The 15,881-nt window shown below is 57.0% G+C and overlaps 1 protein-coding gene across 1 annotated transcript in view; it reads left to right on the forward strand.

Annotated features, from left to right (window-relative positions):
* Nucleotides 1-15,313: 15,313 nt before the first annotated feature.
* AGRN (agrin) overlaps nt 15,314-15,881 on the forward strand; it is a gene marked incomplete at both ends in the record, with an annotated part of 115,470 nt that continues 114,902 nt past the window's right edge. The window contains one exon of the mRNA XM_084274452.1: nt 15,314-15,502. Within this exon, the coding sequence (XP_084130578.1) occupies nt 15,314-15,502 (189 nt within the window). The remainder of the gene's footprint in view (nt 15,503-15,881) is intronic.

Here is a 15,881-nt window from a genome sequence, read left to right on the forward strand (position 1 = left end):
CAGCAAGCAGTAACTGCACCAGCAGGAACCTTCTTCCCAGAGCCATGTCCTGCTGGTCAGGACAAAGTGATTTCTCAATGCAGAGCTCAGACGCGTTCTCCTTCTGCTCAGACCTGGGCAAAGAAAGAAGTCTGGGAGAGCGGAGGGAGGGGATGCTCAGCCAAGACGCTCTGCCCAGTACGGCTCATTGCCTCCCCCAGTTTGTCTCCCGCTGGCTGGCTGTCCTTCCTGATGTTTTAATAAGGCTGCTGCCGCAGAGGGTGAGAGAACGCTGGAGCTTCGCCTGTGCGAGAGGTGACAAAGTTTGCTTTAGGACTGCTTCTGCTCAGGTTGAGGGGAGAAAAGCCTCCACCCCAGCTGTGCGCTGGGGCACACCCCCGAGGTGTTTGTAACACCTCCAGCAAAGAGCATCCCCAGCCTGAGGCTGCAGCACGGATCGATCCAGCGCCGCTGCCCCGGGGAGGCGGCTCTGCGGGGGTGGGACGAGCCCTGCGAGCCCCGCGGCTCCGCTCCATCCCTCCGGAGGAGGATGCGGCAGCCAGGAGCGGAGATACGCGGCGCGGCGACCCCGGGAGCCGGTTCCCGCCCCGCTCCCCCCCTGCCCTGGCGCCTCTCCCCCGGCACCGGCCGCACCGCGGGCCGCTCGTGCCCCCTGCCGGTCCCTTCCCGGTGCTGGCGGGCGGGCAGCGCTCGGCCCGGGCTCCGGAGAGGGGCTGCTCGGGAGAGGGGATGCCCTGGAGCCCCCCAGCCTGGACCGGGATGCCCCGGGGCTCCCCCCGCCCCGGCCCGGAGCCGGTTGCTCCTCCTCGGGATGCGGCTGCGGGGGGCTCGGGGCGATGGTGTCGCTGGGTCGCTTAAAAGCATCCGCTTGGCTTAGCCCTGACCCCTCCGGTACCCGGGGTAGGGGTGTGTGTTCTGCAGAGGAAGCAGGCGAGGCTCAAAGAGGCGATGGAGAAGAGCGGAGCCCCCGCCGGGAGAGGGGTGCAGGTTCAGCCCCACCTCCCACCGCGGGACACCTTTCCCAGGCGGAGCCACCTGGGAGCATCCTGTCCCAGATCCGCCCCTGCTGCCTGGGCGATGCGCAGCGTGGGCACCGCAGGGTACTCACCGCCCTCCTTGAGCAGGACGTCTGTGTGTCCCCCTGTCACCTCGGGACAAGCTGCCAGCCCGGGTTTGGGGGGCTCCGGCCGGTGCTGCTGCCCCGGCCCCTGCGGGATGCGGAGGTGCGGGCTGCGCTCTGCGGGGCCGCGGTGCACCGCAGCTTCCATCCACGAGAGGCCACCTTCCTCTAGCGTTTGCTGCTGCCGCAAGAAGCCTTCCCCAGCCCGGGGCAGCGCCGGGGATGAGGGACGTGAGCTCCCTTGGGCAAAGGAGCAGCGGACAGCCCGTCCCAGGCCTGGGCTGGGATGTGTCTCTTCCCGTACGCGTCTGGCTGCGCTTTCCTGCGCAAGCCCAGCTCCTTCCCGGCTTTTCTCCATCGCTTCGTGCACGCAAGGGAGCAACCAGGGAGGAGCTGCACCGGCGTTTTTGTGGGGACGGTGCCTCTGTCCCAACTGCTTAGGTAAGCACCTTATACCTGCCTGTGTCCAAAGAAGCAGGAGCACAGCTGTTTTGGGGCTTGCATCCCACTTTTGGTGATGCTGCTACTGTCTGTACCACCCCAGCAGCAGCAGGGCAAACTCCCCACTGTGCCATGCAGGAAAAAGACCCACAGGAGAGGAACTCGGTCACGTCACCTCTTCAAGCCCACAAACAAAGTGTCTTTGCGTTTCAGGGGTGCCAAAGGGCAAAGGAGGGCTTTCAGCACAGGACCGAGTTCCAGGTGAAGCACTTCAAAGCTCTGGGGCCACCCGTGGCCATGGGCTGCCCGGCAGGCTGCAGGGTCAGCTCTTGGCAAGGAGACAGGCTGCTTAATTGGAAAGGCAAATGGCCCAGGGCCCTGGGAGCTTTAGCTCACTCACAAAGGGATGCTCTGCACTGTGTCTCTCTACCAGCCATGCAGCTGGATGGCAGCCCAGGAAGGCTCACCCTAGCATGAGGCGCTGGGGCTGGAGAAGCCACCTCATCTCTGCAGGAAGGGAGCAGGACTGGGCATGAGGGGCTGCTCCTGGCAGCTGGAGGAGCAAGGCAATGCAACACCAGCCTTGCTCTGATGTCTGGGTCTTGCCAGCCCAAAGCAAGAGTGGGACAGCAAATTGCCTCTGTGCACCCATTCTTACCTGTCCCTGAGAAAGGGCTGAGCCACGTGAGCGTGCCACAGGCCCTGCTGTCAGGGAACAGGCTGGGACTCTCTTGAATGCCTTTCACCATCATGTGTAGCTCCCTGGTGACCCATGGGGAGTTGTCTGTTTGGGAAATCCTGCTCAGAGCAGAAGGAGGTTGTGCTGGTGGTCGGTTGTGTAGAGACTCCTGTCCTCCTGGCTCTTCCTTTCTCCTCTCCTGAGCTTCCCCCCACATTGTGCTGGCATGTTAATTACTTAGGACCAGATTTCCAGAGGTGTTCAAGGCCAGGATGGATGGGGCCCTGGGCAACCTTGTGTAGCTCCAGGCCTGGAGGTTGGTGTCCCTGCCTGTGGCAGGGGGTTGGAGCTCTGTGATCCTCGGGGTCCCTTCCAACCCAGACCAGTCTGGGATTCTGTGGTTCCTCCTTTCTGTGGCTGAGGCTGCATTGCCATGGCCACTCCATAACTCAGTCAGCATGAGTTATATCTGTTCTGCATCTTGGCGTTGTTATTGTTCCCCACTTGGTAGAGGTTTATGGCATTTCATTTCACAGAAGCTTTCTGGCTGCCAAAGCCTCCAGCCAGCCTTTTACTTTAGCTGTATTAATTCTCCTGGGTCAGCCCTGCTTATATTGTGTTTTTAATTGGACATTCTTTTCCTGCCTCGCTTTTGCAAATTCAGCCTTGGTTTTCTTCCAGTTTTGGAAGGAAGGAAAAGAATTAATATGGCATTGGCTGACCCAAGGATAGCACCCACCTCTGGCTGCAACCAGCTCCCTAAGCCAGCAGAGGAACAAACTGGAAGGTCCTGATGAAAACCGGTGGGACAGGAGCGAGGGGGGCTTGACTTGGAGAGAGCTTTTCTCCTCTGGTCCAGGCAGAGGCAAACTTGTGCCAAGGCCTCTGCCCTCAGATCCCAGGGTGCTGGAGTTACACCTGCTTTTTGCTACAGCAACCTGTCCTGCCTGGCCATGGCAGGCAACAGCACGTCTTCTTCCTCATCTGAGACCAGCACTGGGATTAGTTTCATTCTGAAGCATCTCCTTGGCTTTGGCAGCATTTGTCTCTGCACTGAGGTAAGGGGAGGTAAGGGGAGAAGGATGCTGCTCCCAGGCTCCACAGCTCCTGTTCCTCCCTCCCAGCCCAGCTGACATTGCCTAGCCTACCTGAGCTGGGAGAAAAGCTTGAGGTGAACATCAGAGTGGTGTGAGAGGATTTCTAAGGCCTAAGATTTGCCAGCCTGCTTCCATACAGGGGCCAGCACCAGCAAGCCCAGTTTGGCCACACTTCTTACACTAAGTACAATTAGTAAGAGCGCCTAGGGAGAGGTGGGTGGGTTACACCAGTCTTCCTCAGACCAAGGTCAGCCCTGCTATCGCTTCTCTTGTAGCTAGCAGCATCCATGAGGAAGGCATCTGCCTGCTGCAGGGATATCCAGGGCACTGATGGTGTCCTAAAGTGGATTTGGCCAGCTGAACTGCAAAGCCCAAGCTGAGTAAGTTGCTTGCAACAAATTCTCCTCGACGAGACTGGAAGCAAGTCCTGGGGAAACCTCTGGTCTGAGGCCTCAACTTTGGTTTGAACTGCTAAACCAAGAGCAAGATTAGCTTCCCTTAGTCCCTATCCTCCCACCCTCCCATTCACCAAGCCTCTGGAGTTAAAACTTGTGGCCATTTCTGCACTCTTCTGGCAGATTTTACCTTAGCTTTACCTTATTGAGCAGCCAATAAATCAGACGGGGTCAGCCCCAGCCCTGAGAGCTCTGCAATGCCTGTCTGATTCCTAATGCTCTTTACAGCTCTGGAAGGGGATGAGAAGAGCTGGGAGCCCTTCTGTTGATAGGGACAACTCCAGCAGCTGCAGTCAGCTCACCCAGCCCAGACACAGCAGGGGGTCTGTTTACCAGGACCTCCTTCCTGCCCCAATTTCCACCCTTGCCATTTTCCAGCGGTGCCCAAGCATCCCTGGCAGAGGCTGCTGGGTTCCCCACAGTGCCGGTGCTGCCAGCACCCAGCCTGGCTTACAGCAGGGGAGCTCAGCTCTGCTTGGCTGCCCGGGGTGTGAACACACACACACTGCCCGCTCTGCCTCCGCTTTGGCATCGGGGAGCGTTGGCAGGGCTGGGACCCGAGGAGCTGCTTGGTTTTGAGATCCTAGCACAGAGCTGCTCACCCTTGCAAAGGGCCCGGCTCCTCAGCAGGGATTATGTGTCTGAACAAGCCCTCAGCTCGCCAGCAGCTGTTTTCCAGCTATTGCCTAACAAAGAAAACTTTTATGACGACAGGGAGAGAACAGGACCCGTTTTTTCTGTGCCAGCCATCTGATGGGAGAGCAGCGTGGCTTAGGAATGACACCTCCTCAAACCCACCCACCCAGGGGCTGAGCCGCTCCTCATCCCCTTGGCTCAAGCGTCGGCCAAAGGACCAGCCGGCCAAGGATGCTGATGGTGCCCACAGAGCAGGAAGCCCCATGAATGAACGTGCAGCCTCTCCTGTGCAGCATTTCTCTCCCCATCTAACCTGTCTGAAAGCGCTGCCAGGTTTTCCCACTGCCTTCTGCATCACACCAGCCTGCTCCCAGCTGCCTCTGTTGTTCCAGAACTGAAAGCACAGCCTTCCCCAGGGATGCAGGACTGGGTTTATCCAGGTGGGGCTGTTTCTTTCCCCTTCCACAGACTTCATCCTCTCCTCTTCCTTTCTGCTTTTTTATTCTTTGAAGAAACCAGTCTCCCAGATGAAGCAGAATGGGGAGCAGACAGTCTGTGAGCGCCCGAGTCCAAGGAGCCTAATGGATAAGGCAGCAATTTGCTGAAGCACTTTGTTTAATTGAAAGGCTCTGCCTATTGCTGCCAAAGGGACTTGGAATGTGGTTCCCCTGACAGGTCCTAAGTAGATGACACAGTGTGTGGAGCTCAGTCCCCACCCCTCCTGAGCTCGGCTCCTTGGCTGGCCTGCCGCTCCCTGCAGCAAGCTGTGTCTCTTGGCAGGAATAGGGTCCCTTGCCTGGAGTCTCTGACTGCCCCATGGCTGGGCATCCCCTGGGCAGATTCTTGCCCTGCAATGGGAGGGAGTTGACTGCCCCCTCACCCCCTCATCACCCTGGTGCAGCAGCTTATGAAGAGGGATGGATGGAGACCTGCACAGCTCTCCCTGCTGTGCTCCAGGACACCAGCCATGCTCTCCTCACCTCACAATGGATTAGCAAAGGAGGTTGGAGGGGAAGGTTGATGCTGGGGAAGGCGTCTGTCTGGTTGATGCTGTGCCTTGGACTCCCTTTATCATTGCTTAGTGTTCCTAGATGGATGGGAGCAGGTAGGACCAAGCATGGGCTGCTTCATGGAGCAGCTGTGAAGAGAAAGGGGCTGAAGGGAGTTCAGCTCTCAAACGCTGCAGTGTGGTGGGAGCAGCTCTGATGAGGCTGGAATGGAGTGAGCTGCCAAAGCCCAGCCAGCAAGGTGTGCAGGGTGGCCAGTCACTCCAGGGCTGGGAGCAGGCAGGATCTCTGCTGGGAGTGCTGGGTCCATCTATCCTCCTGTTCCAACCTAATCCATCACATCATGCTGACTCTCCCCTTTTGCTAGGGCATGTGCAGCTAATCTTTCTCTCCCCTTCTTGTCACTTTTGTGATGACACCACTCCTTTTCCTTGGATTCAGCTTTTAGCAGTGAATCCAGCAGACAGATTTGGGGAAAGGAGGATTCTGGAGTGTGTGTTCAGTGCCAGCTGGGCAGCGGCACTTGGAGGACAGGCTGCCTCCCTCCATCCTCTTTGACCACGTTACAGCAGGACCTTGGCCTGCCATTTGCTTGGCAATGTGCTCCAGGTGCTGCTGGACTTTGCCTGAGGACTCAAAGCCTGGGCTGCTGCGTTACTGGGGAGGGATTCCCACCAGCACTCATCTCCTGCCAGGAGGCAGCCAGCAGCCTCAGCTCCCTGGGGCTCCTGCCCCCTCTCCCTGCATGACCTTCATTAAATCCAGAGGTGTTAAGCTGGGCATGGGTTCCAGTTGGATGAAGAAGGATGCCAAGTGGCATTGGGGACCTTGCTCTATTTGCAAGTCTAGTGTGAAGGGGACTGAAGCAGGACATCCCTGTTGCCTGCAGCGATGCCTGGGGCTGCTTGGCAGCGATGCTGGGGAGGGAGGAGGCTGGCAGCTCTGCTTTCAGTGCCCCCCTGCCTGCCTTGCCTTGCCCACACCAGCCAGATGGGCCAGCAAGACTCACACAGAGCTGCAGCATCTCCTTGACCCTCCCTGGGACAGAGTCCTGGGTGGTTTCTCACCAGGGGAAGGTAAGGCAAAGAAGAGCAGTGACTTGCCCCGTGCCCAGGGGTTGGGTGGTCCCACTCTGTCTCAGCAGCAGCATCATCATCCCTTCCCATTACCCTGGAATAGTGGGCAGCAAGAGGTTAACTCACCCAGAGTCCTGTGGAATAACGAATGCAGAGGGAGAGCATTTGGGAGACTCAATGCCAGGCAGCATCGCCCCAGTGCTGGCTTCTTTCAGCTTGGCACAGACAGGATGAAATATTTCCCAGTCATTCTGTGTGTGAGCTCTAAGGAATTGATTTGCAGATAGAAGAAGAAATCTTTTAAGAGCTGATAGCTTCAACGTCCCTTTTTCTCCTCTCCCCCCACCCCCCCCTTTCTTTTTTGCCCACGCTGATGGCAACAGCAGCAGCTGCAGTAACTGTTTTGGCTAAAATTCAACACAAAAGCCTCTATCTCCCTGGCCCAATAAATCCTGCCTGTAACTGTGCTGTGGGTTTGAGGGGGTGTGAAACCACAACCCAGGAGGGCTCGGTCGGCCTGTCTGTCCCTTGCTGCTGGGCTGCCTGTGGGCATTCCAGCCCCGCAGCCTGGCTGGGCACCACGCAGCCCTTTTGTCAGGGGAGCTGGGCAGCAGCTCCATCCCGCCAACAGCTTTGCAGGGGTTGCCAAGGGCCCTCTGACTGAGTGCTAAAACCTTGGCTCCTCACTCCTCCAAAAAAGAGAGTGTGTGTGTGTGTGGGGGGGGGTGTGTGAAAGGAAAAAGCCCGCTCCCTGCATGCCTTGAATCTTAATCTCTCCTCTTTCAGCTCCAGCCCTGCTTCCCAGAACCCTCAATGCTTCCCATTAAAGGAGGGCTCCCAAAAGCTGGGTGTCTTTGTGGTGGCTGCCAGCCAGGCTGCCAGCGCTGGGATGGGTGCTGCTGGCTCCAGCCTGCAGCAGGGCACAGGCAGGGTGGCATCTGTGGCCACCCCACCTCTCCCGCAGCCCTCGGCACCCGGCGTTGGCAGCTGGGTCCCTCTGGCAGGACCAGGGCAGGGTTGTGTGCAGGCCAGGGGGTGTGATCGGTGGGAATTGGGACTGTCCTGGCTGCGGGGGCTCCTGGAGGCGTGTTATTGAAAGAGCCTGTTGCAGAGGAACATGGGGTGTGTCTCTTGGATAAGGTTTTGTGAAAGAAGAGGCTGGGTTATCACAGCATCACAGGGTTGGAAAAGACCTTTAAGATCATCAGGTCCAACCATTCCTGTCCTGTGCTAAACCAGATCCCTGACCACCTCATCTACCCTCTGTTAAACACACCCAGGGCTGGTGACTCAGCCCCTCCCTGGACAGGCTGTTCCAGGCCTGACAACTCTTTCAGGGAAGAACTTTTCCCTCCCATCTGCTCTGACCCTGCCCTGGGGCAGCTTGAGCCCATTGCCCCTTGTCCCATCTCCTGTCCCGTGGCTGAACAGACCATCACCCACCTCTCTGCACCCTCCTGGCAGGGCAGTGTAGGCACTAATAAGGTCTCCCCTCAGCCTCCTCTTCTCCAGGCTGAACACCCCCAGCTCCCTCAGCTGCTCCTCAGAGGATTTGCCCTCCAGCCCCTTCCCCAGCCTGGCTGCCCTTCTCTGGATGCACTCCAGGACCTCACTGTCCTTCTTGTGAGGGGCCCAGAACTGGACACAGTATTATTAGCATTGTGCATCATGTGTGTTTCTTGCAATAAAGGTCGGGCTAAGTTTGATGGGGAGAGAGCTGTGACCTGAAAGGAAGGAACACCAGTTGCCTTGCCATAGCGTGGCCACCTGGGGCAAGTTAACCTTCCTAGCTAGGAGAGTTAAACTGAAACAGCTGCCCCAGCTCCTGAGGGCTCACTGAGGCAACCCAGGGGACTGGGCAAGAGGAGATAAAAAAGGGAAGAGGAGATAAACTGGGTACCTCCAGTTTCAGCTGGACAGAGCCGCAGCATCCTTTAGGTAAGAACAGGTATCTCTGGTGTCCAAAATGATCCAGTCTTCAAACCAGGGAAAACTCTTTGTGCTTCATTTGGAATACTCTTCAGCTCCCCCTCCTCCTCCATGGCTGTGTCTGTGACCCTGTGTCAAAGCCAGCCCATGGCTCCTGCCAGCCGTACCGGCACGGTGCGCAGGGCAGCGCTGGCAGCCAGCATCCCCCAGCCCCTCGCAGCCCCGGGCACTGTCTCTGCATCAGCACCTGAGCATCAGATGGCTGAAATTTTTGCTTTACGGGAATGAAAAGGAAAATGCTTCAGTTGCACTTTCTCCCCAGCTAATCCAATTTGTCTCCTCACTGCTATCAATGGCCTTTTAAAGATTCCTAGCCCTGTATTAGAGGAATCCATTTGCTGGGATGCAGCAGAGAGGGGCATTTTTATTTTACAGTTATTAGCCAGTGACAAGGTAAGTAACTCGGAGGAGATTGATCGCCCAACTAAGCATTTTTACTTTCTCAATTAATCCTGGCATGATTGTAATAAATCCTGGAGTGGGAGTAATTAGATGTGAACGGCCCTCGCTTCCTTTCGCTGCTGCGTGTCAGGGGTAATGGATAGAGACATCTTTCTCTGGGAAGTGGCCTAGGGAGACGTCCGGTTAGATGGGATTTCTGGAAAGAAAGATAGATGTCAGGGGCCACCGTTCACTTTTTCCTCAATGGAGAGCAGATTTATGCTATCAATCCACATTAAGGAGGCTTCATGGCTGCACAGAAATCCAGCACGAGTAATTCAATTAGCCCCCTGCACTTCTGAAGATGGGGTTTGATAATGGAGGATCATTTGCCCTCAAGTTCACGCTGAATTTTCTTCCTGCTCCTTTTTGCCTTTCCTTTTTTTTTTCTTTCCTTTTTCTTTTAATGGTGGGAGTCATTGTGGTTCACTGGAAGCTTTTTCCCTCTGAGCTGAGAGGTTGCTAGGTTAAATCCTGAACCATGCTGGAGGTTCCTGGCCACTGAAACAGCAGTGATATGACACCTGTGTGTGCTCCGTGCTGATACTCTTGGGCTAAAACAAGCCCATTTTTGCAATCTTGGAGCCTGCCCCTTACTCTGAGTGAGGGTTTGGGCTTGCTGCTGGCTCTGAGGGGAAAGTTGAGATCCCAGGGATGGTTCCAGCACAAGGGAAGAGCGCAGCCTGTGCCACAGCCAGCACATGTCTGGTCCCATCCCCAGCCCTGCCTGCAGATGCAGCCGGTGCTGCGGAGTGAGACTCGTGCTGTGTGCTGGGGTCTGACCCCTGGAAGCTGCCAGCCCCTCGCTTTGCTTTCACCAGCCTCCCTTGGGTCTGGGGGCCTTGGAGACCAACTGCTGCTCTGATCTGCTGCACAGGGGCACAACACAACCACCTCCCTGCATGGCTGCAGCCCTTCGTCTCCTCCTCTCCATCCTAAACCTGAACTGCATCTCCACCTGCATCCTAAACCAGGGTGTGGGTGTTGGATGTGCCCAGACCTAAACCAGGGTTTAGGGTGTGCCCAGCCTGGATCCCTTGTAACCTTTTCCTACAGAGTGGTGCTGGCAATGCCCCGTGGTCTGGGGGGTTGTACTCTGTCTACTGGAGTCATGGGAAGATGTGCACACCTCATTGTGCTTCCCTGGTTTAAAGCTGGGGGTTTAGGGCCATGCTGCTGAGCCAGGCTTGGATCCCAGCAGCAGAACTGCCAAACCCCAAGGGCTTGCTCTGAATTTTCCCCTCAGCACTAAGGCTGCCATCCTGATTTGCAGATGGAAGAGACAGACTTCTCGAGTTCATCCCTCCCATCTTCCCTCCAGTGTGTGGCAGACCCCAGTTTGTTCCTCACTTTCCCCCCCCCCCATACCTAAAGGGAAAGGGCTGTGCAGGGTGCTGCTGGGCACTGATGCTGCAGACAGCACTGCTGTCAATCTGGGTGCCTCGTGTCCCACCACTGCACAGGGACCTCTCCTCAGCTCCCCTGTGATGCTGCAGTGCCTATCACAGCCCAGGCGAACCCTCTGGGGTGCTGCCGTGGCACCAAGCCCCTCTTGTGCCGGTCCCCTGGCAGGGAGCTGCTCCCCAGGCCCTCAGCCCTGCTCCCACTGAGATCTCATTAATAGATTTACTTATGTGAAAATCATTATCCAGGCAGACAGCCTCATAGATGTAGGATCCCAGGGGCGACTTGTTAGCAGCTGCTCCGGAGCTACATCAAGAGGTTTTCTGACAGTACACAAAAGCCGTTTGACAATGTCAGGAACCACCAAGAGGGATTAACTTAAAAGAGGAAAAAGGAGGGGGGGAAAAAACCCACCCCACATTAAAACATGTCTTGGAGCTTATCAGAGATGGAGAGGCTCTGAGCAGAAGAGCTGGTCAGCGAGGCATAGAGGCAACCGGTGAAGAGATCAGGGGGCCAGCCCAAAGCACCTTCTTTGGTGCACCCAGAAACACCCTGCAGCACCTTCTTTTAGGCAGCAGGGAGCGCAGGGACCCCCCTGTTCCTCCCTGGGGTTCCTACAGGGCTGCAGAGAGGCAGGTTTGGAAGAGTTAAGGCCGGCAAGGTGATGCCAGGTTTCCTGCAGGGATGCTTTCTCACCCGGGGACTCTGCTTTGCTTCGCCAGGGTATTCACACAGGTCTTTTATTTGCTTTGAAGGCTTGGCCTAAAATCTTGTAGGTTTCCTGCTGTGACGTGCGTGGTGGTGTGAGCAAAGAGCTCCCAGAGCTGGGCTCTCTGCCTCTCACTGCGCTGAGAGGTGAGCAGATGGGGGTTACTGACACTGTGACTTTGGGATTCCTAACCTGAGCGACCTGAAAGGATCAGCACCAAGGCACCAGTGCCCTGCCGAGGGAAGCAGCCAGGAGAGATGAAGGTATGACAGACACCCTGTGATAGCCTTGGCTGAGCACTGTGATAACGACTATCTCAGAAGGGAAGTGCTTCAGGGTCAAACAGCAGAGAGATGCTGGTGTGAAACTGCTGAGCGCAGCAGGAGCATGGGTACAGTCATTCTGTGGAGGCAATAACTGCAATAAATGAGAGACCTTTACAGGGTTACTCAGCCCAGCCTAAAAGAAGCTCGTCTGCCTGCGCCACGAGTTGCTCACATTGGAGAAAAAATCTTCAAAGGACATGGGGAAAAAAACCCCAAAAATGAAAAAAAATCACAACCCTGTTGAAAAAATGTGACAGCTGGAGGGAAAAGCCCTGATCAGGCAAAGCCGTGCCCAGGCAGGGAACTTCAGAAGCGTAGGCAGGGCTGTGGACATCGCTGAAGCTTGTGAAGGGCTGGGAGTTAAACAGGTGTCTAAAGGTCAGCGCTGCTGGCGATGGTCTCACCATGCCAGGGGGTTTGGTGAAACCACTGGCTGCTGTAAGCACCTCGTGGGAAGCATGAGACCTCTCCTCTCCTCTCCTCTCCTCTCCTCTCCTCTCCTCTCCTCTCCTCTCCTCTCCTCTCCTCTCCTCTCCTCTCCTCTCCTCTCCTCTCCTCTCCTCTCCTCTCCTCTCCTCTCCTCTCCTCTCCTCTCCTCTCCTCTCCTCTCCTCTCCTCTCCTCTCCTCTCCTCTCCTCTCCTCTCCTCTCCTCTCCTCTCCTCTCCTCTCCTCTCCTCTCCTCTCCTCTCCTCTCCTCTCCTCTCCTCTCCTCTCCTCTCCTCTCCTCTCCTCTCCTCTCCTCTCCTCTCCTCTCCTCTCCTCTCCTCTCCTCTCCTCTGAAATGCAATCCAAACTCACACAAAACCACTGCCTAAGCCCAGTTTTCCAACATCTCCTGATTTTCCAGGGGGCTCAGCTGATGGATGTCACCTGTGAGCTCAGCTCCCAGCAGTTTTAGCGAGCCCCGGGTTTACCATACAACAGCCTTGTGAGGAGCCTGGACAAACCCCAGGGGTTCCTGTACTTTTTCAGCTACACAGTTTGTTTGTTTCATGCACTGATTTGCCAAATAGTTTGTTTGGGTTTTCTCACGGCTTCTTGGCTGGTTTCTCCTCTCATCAGCATGAGGATGCAGCACTGCAGTGACGGAGCAGAGCAATACCCTGCTGGTTAGGTATCCCATGCTCAGACTGACCATGCTTCTTCACTTACTTACATTTTTGGTGTTGTCCTTTGAAAGAAGCCACCTGCTTTCTCCTTAAGAACTTTATTAAACCCACACATGGGAAGGAGAGCTGAGATCCTGGGGTGGAGGATTGCGTGGCACCTTCACCCAAAAACCTACAAAGCTGAAGAAATCCTTTTTTTCCCCCCCCTCCCCTCCCCTCTTCTTCACAGCTTTGAAAGCAGATGGTGAGGTGGGGCTAGAAGGAGAGAACTCGCAAACAGAAAATACTACAAACACAAGAGTAAATACTTCTCCCCTTCTCCTCTTTGCAAAGTGTGGGAGCAGAATATTGTGGCTGGTTTCTTCCACCTTCAGCTGGGGTTGGGGTTTTTCTTTGGTGCCTTACAGGCGAGCAGCGCTCGAGGAATACAATAAAAATGAATAATTAAAACAGCAAAAAATAATAATCCACTGGGTGTGGAAGTATTTTTAGCTGGGTGCCTGAGTTTATAATAGCAGCAGTGTAATAACAGAGCCCTTTGTGCTGAACCTCTGCTGGGTAGCAGTGATGACTGAGGAGCCTGGATTCCACGTTGCTCTTGGCTGGCGATGGAGTCTTCCCTCACCCCTCATCCTGAAGCCATGTGTGCCAGTGAGGTTTTCCAGTTGGCACGGGGAGGAAACCTGGCACTGTGTATCCTGCTTTGGGTCCCTGTGCCCTGCGGCACCTTCTTCTCAGCAGCGGAGAGCGCAGGGACCCCCCCTGTTCCTCCCTGGGGTTCCTACAGGGGTGCAGGTTTGGAAGAGTTAAGCCTGGCAAGGTGATGCCATGTTTCCTGCAGTATGTTGTGGGCCATTTCCTGATGAAAATCTTACCTCTGAAGTCCTCACTGAGGGGATTAAACACAGTGTGCTGGTGAAAAGGGAGCCTTTGGCAGGGGGTTGGCCCCGATGATCTCTCGAGGCCCCTTCCAGCCCCTATGATTTCGTGGTTCTGTGATTCACCAGTGCTGGGCTGGGACCTTAGTTGTACGGGCCAGAAATTCAAGCTTTGAGCAGAAGGGGACCTGGGAAAGGGTACGGGGTTTGTCAGCACAGCCCGTAGAGACACCGTGGAGATGCCAAGTGACACAGCTTCAGACAGAACACTCACCGTGCGTCTTCCTTGCAAAACCCGTGATACCTCCAGACAGATTTATACCATCGCTGGTATTTCATCCTCTCTGAGGTAGAAAGCAGGCTAGGGCAGCATTTCGAACACTCAGGGAGATTAATTTATTCCTATCCTGTAGTTAATTCCTGTCTGCGTTCCAGGGGAGAGAAGAAGGCTCTGGGGTGTCGGACAATCACAGCACAGACCTGACGGGATGGACCGGATGGATGGTCATCGCTGGAGCCTTAACACGTGCTCAGCACTGAGACGTGCTCATCAGACACCGACACGGGGCACGTCGTGTCCTGTGCTGGATTCGTGGCTGTCGGTGTGGTTAAACTTCACCGGGCGCTTGGTAATCCACCCCCTTGGCCTGGGTCATGAACAGGACTTGTTTAAGGCCATCAAGTAAAACAGCCTTGTAAAATGCCTCTGGGGGCGACGGCTAATTTATGGAGGGTGAGAAACAATATCCCTCCCCTGGTGCCACTTAACTTTTCGTTTTATATTTGCGGTAATTGCACATGACATCTGGGAAAACCGCCGTCCAGTCCCTGGAGAAAGCCAGGGCAGGAGGTCACGGTGCTCCGGGGGCAGACACCGGCTGTGCCGGTGCGGGAGGGTGGCCTTGCCCTGCTTGGGATGAGGTGTGGGAGCACCCTGAGCACCATCTCCCCGTGGGAACAATGCAGAGGGTGACGGACCAGGCGCAAGTGATGTGGGAGCTCTGCAGAGCCGGGCCAGCTCGGGCCTCAGTTTCCCCACTGGTAAAACAGGAGCAGCCCTGGTGACAAGCCCCCTCCCAACCACGGGCGATGCCAAAGCGAGCGGGGAAGGGGGCTGCATGGGGGGGAATGAGGAAGCTCCGGGGCCCGACACCCTCCTTGGCAGCCGCACCGCGCCCGCGGAGCTGCGCGCAGAGCGGGGCTCTCCGCAGCCGAGGAGGGGGGCGGGGAGCCGGGCATCCCCGCGGGTGCGGAGTCCAGGGCTGGGGGGGGGGGGGGGCGGTCCCTGGGACCGGACCGGAGGGGGATTGGGGTGGGACCCCGTGGCCAGGCCAGCAGCTGCCGCGCAGGGGGGCGGGCGGCGGAGCCGGCTGCGCTCGGCAGCGGCCCCTACACCTTTAAAAGTCTCCTCACGTTGGCGCGCTGATTATCCATTAACCTGATGCGAGCTCCCTTTCCTGGGGGTGGCGTCCTCGGCAGCGCCGCAATAAGAGCCGGCAGCAGGGCCGGCTGCCTCCCTTCCTCCTTCCTTTCCTCTCCTCTCCTCTCCTCTCTCCCCTACCCCCGCTCCCTCCTTATCAGCAATTCAGATTGCATGCAAATCTGCGGGCTTTCTTACAGGGGCAAGGCAGAGGGACCGAGCGCTTCTCCGCGGCCGCCGCTTCGGAGGGGAAGCGAGATCTCTCCTCCCTCCTCCTCCTCCTCCTCTTGGGATTTTTCTTCCTTCTCCCCTCCCCTGCTCTCCCCTCCCCTCCTTCCTTCCCTCCCTCCCTCCCTCCCTCTCTCTTTCTTTCCTCCCTCCTTTTCACCTCCCCGAACAAAAGTAGCCCTTCTCCTCCCTGCGCCAGCCCTGCCGCCTTGCGAGCGGGGCCGCTTTTGTCTACCCACCGTCAGCGTCGGGGCTGGGAACGGCGCGGGCCGAACCCTCCTGGGCCGGCGGGCCATGGGGGTAGGAGGCTCGGCGGGTGCCCTGGCGCTGCTGGGGCTGCTGGCGGTGGCGCTGGGCGGCGGCGGGGCGACGTGCCCCGAGCGGGAGCTGGAGCGGCGGGAGGAGGAGGCCAACGTGGTGCTCACGGGCACGGTGGAGGAGATCATGAACGTGGACCCCGTGCACCACACCTACTCCTGCAAGGTAAAGGGGTGGGGGTGTGTGTGTGTGTGGGGGGGTTGTATATGAAAAAGGAGGGGGGGGGAAACTTTGAGGCGCCTTTCCCCGCCGGGCGCATGTGGTTTTTATTGGAGCTTTGGTGGGTAATTAGGTATTTTTAGACTGTGGAGTCTCTCTCTCCCTCCCTCCCTCCCTCCCCTCCTCGGGAGAGCTCCCGCAGCTGGGGCAGTGGAGGGGTGGGGGGGTGGAGCGGGGGGGGGGGGGGGGGAAGGTGGTGGTGGTGGTGGTGAGAATCTCTCAATCTCTCAAGGTTGCTTTTTATGGGCATTTCCCTCCTCCCCGTGATGCGGAGCTCGCTCCCAACTTTCTCCCCTGGCAGCGTTTTGGGGCTGCCGGAGGTGCG

Source organism: Gallinula chloropus, assembly GCF_964237585.1.
Source record: "Gallinula chloropus genome assembly, chromosome: 23".
NCBI lineage: Eukaryota > Metazoa > Chordata > Aves > Gruiformes > Rallidae > Gallinula > Gallinula chloropus.